Source organism: Diabrotica undecimpunctata, chromosome 4, assembly GCF_040954645.1.
Source record: "Diabrotica undecimpunctata isolate CICGRU chromosome 4, icDiaUnde3, whole genome shotgun sequence".
Classification (NCBI taxonomy): domain Eukaryota; kingdom Metazoa; phylum Arthropoda; class Insecta; order Coleoptera; family Chrysomelidae; genus Diabrotica; species Diabrotica undecimpunctata.
In genome coordinates this window covers 91472632-91478468 of record NC_092806.1, presented here as the reverse complement: position 1 = coordinate 91478468, position 5837 = coordinate 91472632, and the positions used below count along the sequence as shown (strand labels likewise).

General features: G+C 30.7%; 1 protein-coding gene across 1 annotated transcript; it reads left to right on the top strand.

The window, feature by feature from the left end:
* The first annotated feature begins 3921 nt into the window (after positions 1 to 3921).
* Positions 3922 to 5454, top strand: LOC140438803 (uncharacterized). Its single transcript, XM_072528451.1, has 2 exons — positions 3922 to 4075; positions 4247 to 5454. The coding sequence occupies exons 1-2, from the start codon at positions 3922 to 3924 to the stop codon at positions 5452 to 5454; spliced, it is 1362 nt and encodes a 453-aa protein (XP_072384552.1).
* Positions 5455 to 5837: the final 383 nt, after the last annotated feature.

The following is a 5837-nucleotide window of genomic DNA, read 5'->3' as shown; positions in this document are numbered from 1 at the left end:
TATCTTTTCTGAAGCAATTAGAAAAAAAACTTTCTTGATAAAGGAAAAACTGACGAATGGTAAAAAAAAACTATCTCTCTGATAATGAGTTGTCCAAATCCTTGTTCCTTGTAGCCTACAGTATCTATTCTTAGCAGTTCCCTAGGTAATCAGCAATCTTACAACAAATTATTGCGAGCCTCTTGTCTTCAATGATCTCCTTCAGATGCACGTATCGTTCAAAAGATGCTAGCCTCTTCTCCTCTCTATAAACTGAATCTCTCGTTCCGGCCTGAACAGTGACTCTTGGAATATATAAGTAGAAAAGTATGACTTACAATATTTTACTAGATCAGCTTCCGTCAGGCTACACTTAGTCCACGAAAACTCACAAACATTCACTTCTAATGCTTACAATCACTTGGGAACCGCCAAAGAACAACGACCGTTTGCCTTGCACCCTTGTAAAACAACTCATTCTATTTTCTCCCTCAAAAATCCAGCTAAACTCTCATTCCTACATAGCTATCTACCTCTTTTTCAATCTTCTCCAATCAAAGTTCCTCATACTTTCCACCATCTACCATTTAGATGACAAACAACAATTTTTCCTACAATTATAAATTTCCTACAAACTATTAACATGCTAATCGGTTTCTACAAATTCTTAAGAACTAACGGAGAGATATAATTTCTAAATTCTACCCTATTGTCTTTATTCACTGTACAAGTCCATTTGGAAAACCCGGTCATATTGTTCAATTCACTACGTTCACTCAAATATATTTTACAAAGAAAATAATTTATGCATATCTTAAATTTTGTTTACTACAGGTAATCCAAAGATAATGGTCGTATTGTTCAATTGACTACGTTCACTCAAATATATTTTACAAAGAAAATAATTTATGCATATCTTAAATTTTGTTTACTACAGGTAATCCAAAGATAATGGACTTTCGTTTCTTTGAAATATCTTTTATAGTTTATCAGTTGAAATATTTTGAATTATTATATTTTATAATTTGAAATATATTAAGAGCAAACCAATATTATTTTTAATTTTTACATAGCATAACAACTCTCTAGGATATCTTGAAAATCTATTTAGATGGTCTATTTAGTAATTTTAATTTTATCTTTGGCGGATAAAATGTATCATAACAATATATATATATATATATATATACATATATATATATATATATAAATATATATATATGTATATATATATATATATATATAAAATATATATAGACGAAAAAGAAGAAGTTCTAGATCTGTTGCATATAATGTGTTTTATGTTCCTTTATTTCACTAATTAAAAATATGTGTGTGGTAACCTACATAATGTAACTCCGTAAGTAATGAAGCGAGTAACGTCCCATATATATAAATATATATATATATATATAAATATATATATATATATATATTTATATATATATTTTTATATATATATATATATATATATTTATATACATATATATATATATATATATATATATATATATATATATATATATATATATATATGTATATATATATATATAAAAAATATATAGACGAAAAAGAAGAAGTTCTAGATCTGTTGCATATAATGTGTTTTATGTTCCTTTATTTCACTAATTAAAAATATGTGTTGTGTAACCTACAAAACGTAACTCCGTAAGTAATGAAGCGAGTAACATCCCATATATATATAAATATATATATATATATATATATATATATATATATATATATATATATATTTATATATATATATTTATATATATATATATATATATATTTATATATATATATATATATATATATATATATATTTATATACATATATATATATATATATATATATATATATATATATATATATATATATACATTGGTACACTTCTTTGAATTCAATTTTATTAAACACCAACGTGTTTGAAATACTTAATTCAACTTTAACTGACTAACAACTATACAACTGTTGTCCAACTGTCAACAAAATATGTTTATATATATATATATATATATATATATATATATATATATATATATATATATATATATATATATATATATATATATATGATGTTCCAAACATCACCAGACATATCAGGAATTTTCGATGTCATCTTGAATGATCTTGTCATATATTTGACATTTTAGTAGTTCTATGACATAAAACTTGGACGTTGACAGATGTCATGGTCATGGGACGTTACTCACTTCATTACTTACGGAGTTACGTTATGTAGGTTACCACACACATATTTTTAATTAGTGAAATAAAGGAACATAAAACACATTATATGCAACAGATCTAGAACTTCTTCTTTTTCGTCTAGAAACTTTTTCTATATGAAATAAATCTCACGGAACTGTCATAACACTGCTCCCTCTTTTATAGATTTTCGCCTCAAATAACTGGATTATCAGGGATCGATTGAAGTCAACAGAGGATTAGTTCCATGATATAAAGCTAGTCTCTCGATATGAAGTATCTTGTGTTTACTTCTAGCTGAAAACTGGATACGGTAGATTAGATCGTTTATTTTCTGCAGGACGGTGTACGAGCCTTTTAAAGTTTCGGAAAAAGTCCTTTCTTACGTGTGGGATTGTATAACCATACTGAATCACATTTTCGGAATTTTGTACCTGTAGCATTTATTATTTGACTTGACTTTGCACTTATGTCCCAAAAGTGTGTTCCGGACAGATGTCCCGATTTTTGTGTGCTCGGTCACTCAGCCGCCGAGTTATCAAAATAAATTTTGTTCTCCACGCCGGCTGAGTGCCCGAAAGGTCTGGCTACCAGCTCACGCTTGTCACCCGTGACCTCGATGCTCAGGTTAGACTATCGCATGGCTATCTCGTGAACTTTGATCAAGGAAACCAATGATCATACTACAGAAATAAAAAGGCAAATAGAGATTGTCAGATCAGCATTTATACGAGTGAAGCCACTTCTAACGTGCAAAAATCTAAATTTGGAGATCAGACTACGTACCATTCGCTGTTATATATTTTCAATATTATTATATGGAGCTGAGACTTGGACATTAAAAAAATGCAATTTAAAAAGAATCGAGGCTTTCGAACTCTAGTTATACCGCAGAGTATTAAAAATATCATGGACTCATAGAATTACAAATAAATAAGTACTGGAGAGGGTTGGTAAAGAAACCGAACCAATCACCACTATACAAACCAGAAAACTGGAATACCTAGGCCACGTGATGAGGGGACTAAAATATGAAATTTTGAGACTCATCATACAGGGAAAGATTCAAGGAAGAAGATCTGTTGGTCGAAGGCAGAACTCACGGTTGAAGAATCTACGTGATTGGTATCAATGCAGATCTATTGATTTGTTTAGAGCAGCAAGCTTAAAAATAAAAATAGTCATTATGATTGCCAACCTCCGTAGAGAGACGGCACTCTAAGAAGAAGATGGCTATCTCACTCTTTATTAATTTTCTATGGTATTTCTATATTCTGCTGCCTGGGCCGTCTATTGAATATCTCGTGTGCTCTCTCGTCTATTGTTTTCAGGATTCTCTTTTGTTGTGAATCCGTAAATACGTACTTTATTAGGACATATTTGAGAATATTCAGAGCCTCTCTGATCATAAAATTCTGGACATTCGGTATCCTTTTTTTGTTGGTTTTACATGTATGTCCCCATGCTGTTGAGGCATATGTACAATTCGACAGATATAGCTGCAATGCTCAAGGTCACTTCATCGAGAAACGGAGGAGCCGATAGTCAGTTGTATGCAATTTTTTGAAGCGTAAACATCCATATAAAACCATTGAACATAAATTTTATTGCGTTTGCTACGTTGTCAGATAACCTCGTAATTCGCGAAATAGTGATTGTTTGTTGAATTTTCATAATATTCTAGTACGCAAGAGGTGAAATTTCTTATTATTTTATTTCTTATTATTAAAATGAATCACGTAAGTGCCGTAAAAAATCGGGTTCTGAGTGCACAAGCTCGTGAAATTATATACTCGGTTTTAAAATTTACGCAACAGGAAGCAGAAGGAAATGTTCTTCTTATTGAGTTATCGAAAGTGCAAGAACGAGTAGCTGCTTTGACAGGTAAATCGATTGTATAATTATACTAAAATGTATATAATATATTATAAATGTTTTGCATACTTAGATTACCATTTTTTGTTATAAATCAATTAAAAAAAGAGATGGTGTTATAGAGATATAGAAAATAATCGAATAAGAGGAAAAAGTTAATATAATATTCAATTGTTATAGGTCTCAGTTTATCCAGCGTCAGAAAAATAGCTAAAGAGGGTCATGAGGTTGGAAATGGAGAAACCCCCGGATTCTCCACACCTAATAAACGACAAAAAAAGTCCTCAAAAATACAGCTAGATCCATGTGATCAAAGTATATTACGGAGACAAATATATGATTTTCATCTTCGCCATAAACAAGTTCCCACAATTAAAAAAATTCACCAAAAATTTGTAAATGAATTGAATTATGCAGGTAGTAGAGAAAGTATGAGGATGGAATTCCACAAACTTGGGTTTCGCTGGAAAAAAACAGTCGACAACAGAAAAATGTTGATAGAGAAACACGAAATTAGACATTTAAGGCTGCAATATCTGAGGAATATCAAGGAAGCAAGAAATGCAAATAAATTTATAGTGTTTACTGACAAAACTTATTTACTTACGAGCCATATTGCAAAAAACAATTTGTGTGATACTAGTAATAATGGACTTAAAAAACCAGTGTCAAAAGGGCAACGTTTAATTATTGTTGGGGCAGGAAATGAACAAGGTTTTGTTCCTGGTTCTTATGTGAGGTGGAAGTCGACGTCAAAATCTGGAGACTATTATGATGACATGAACTATGCAAATTTTAAAAAAGGGTTGGAAAAAAATCTTTTGTGTAACTTGCCTCCGAATAGTGTTATAGTGTTAGATAATGCGCCATACCATAATACACAGGAAGATAAATGTCCCACATCTGCATCGAAAAAGTGTGTTATGCAGGAATGGCTTCGGGAAAGAAATATTGCATATACTGCCTCTATGTTGAAGCCTGATCTCTATAACATAATAGAATTGCATAAACCTCGTTATGTAAAATATGCAATCGATAGAATTATACGAGCACAAGGACATGATGTATTTAGACTCTCACCATACCATCCAGATTTGAATCCCATTGAAATGGTTTGGGCAGCTTTGAAATCATATGTAGGAGCCAGAAATGTAGACTTTACATTTACATCAATCCAGCAGCTGTCGGACGAATTTTTTGAAACCTTTCCTGTGGAGGAGTGGAAAAAAATAACAGACAAAGTCATCGCAACTGAACGTGAATTGATGTCAAAAGAGCCACTAATTGATGTAGTCGTAGATCGTATTGTTATTAATCCAGATGAAGATTCAGATAGCGACGATTTACAATTAAATTCCGACAGCGAAAATAGCGAACTTGATATTTGAAAATAAAAACAGGTAAATTTATTTTTATAAGCTTATTTCCACAACCGTCGGAAACAATTTATTTTAACTAAATATCGCAATTCTCAGTATGAAACAAATTTAGCTTTCTAATTTAATAAATTTCCATTCATTCAGTTCATTTTAATGATTATGACTAATAACTTCAGCAAATAACATATTTTATCAATTACCTCAAACATTTTAACTTTGATATTAGGGCTCTGATAATAAATATAATTATAAACTCATTACAGTAATTATGGAGTATTAATATTACAGTTCAATGGACAACCTCTAAAATAATATTCGATTAGGCAACACCGCATCAATCAATGTCTGGTCGAGTCAAATCGTCACCATCGCAGTTATTTCTGTTTACTTGT

Bases quoted from the DNA above. Each gene is read 5' to 3' on its own strand.
- LOC140438803 (XM_072528451.1), top strand. From the start codon at position 3,922: ATGAATCACGTAAGTGCCGTAAAAAATCGGGTTCTGAGTGCACAAGCT. The intron at 4,076-4,246 runs GTAAATCGATTG...CAATTGTTATAG, and splicing joins ACGAGTAGCTGCTTTGACAG to GTCTCAGTTTATCCAGCGTC.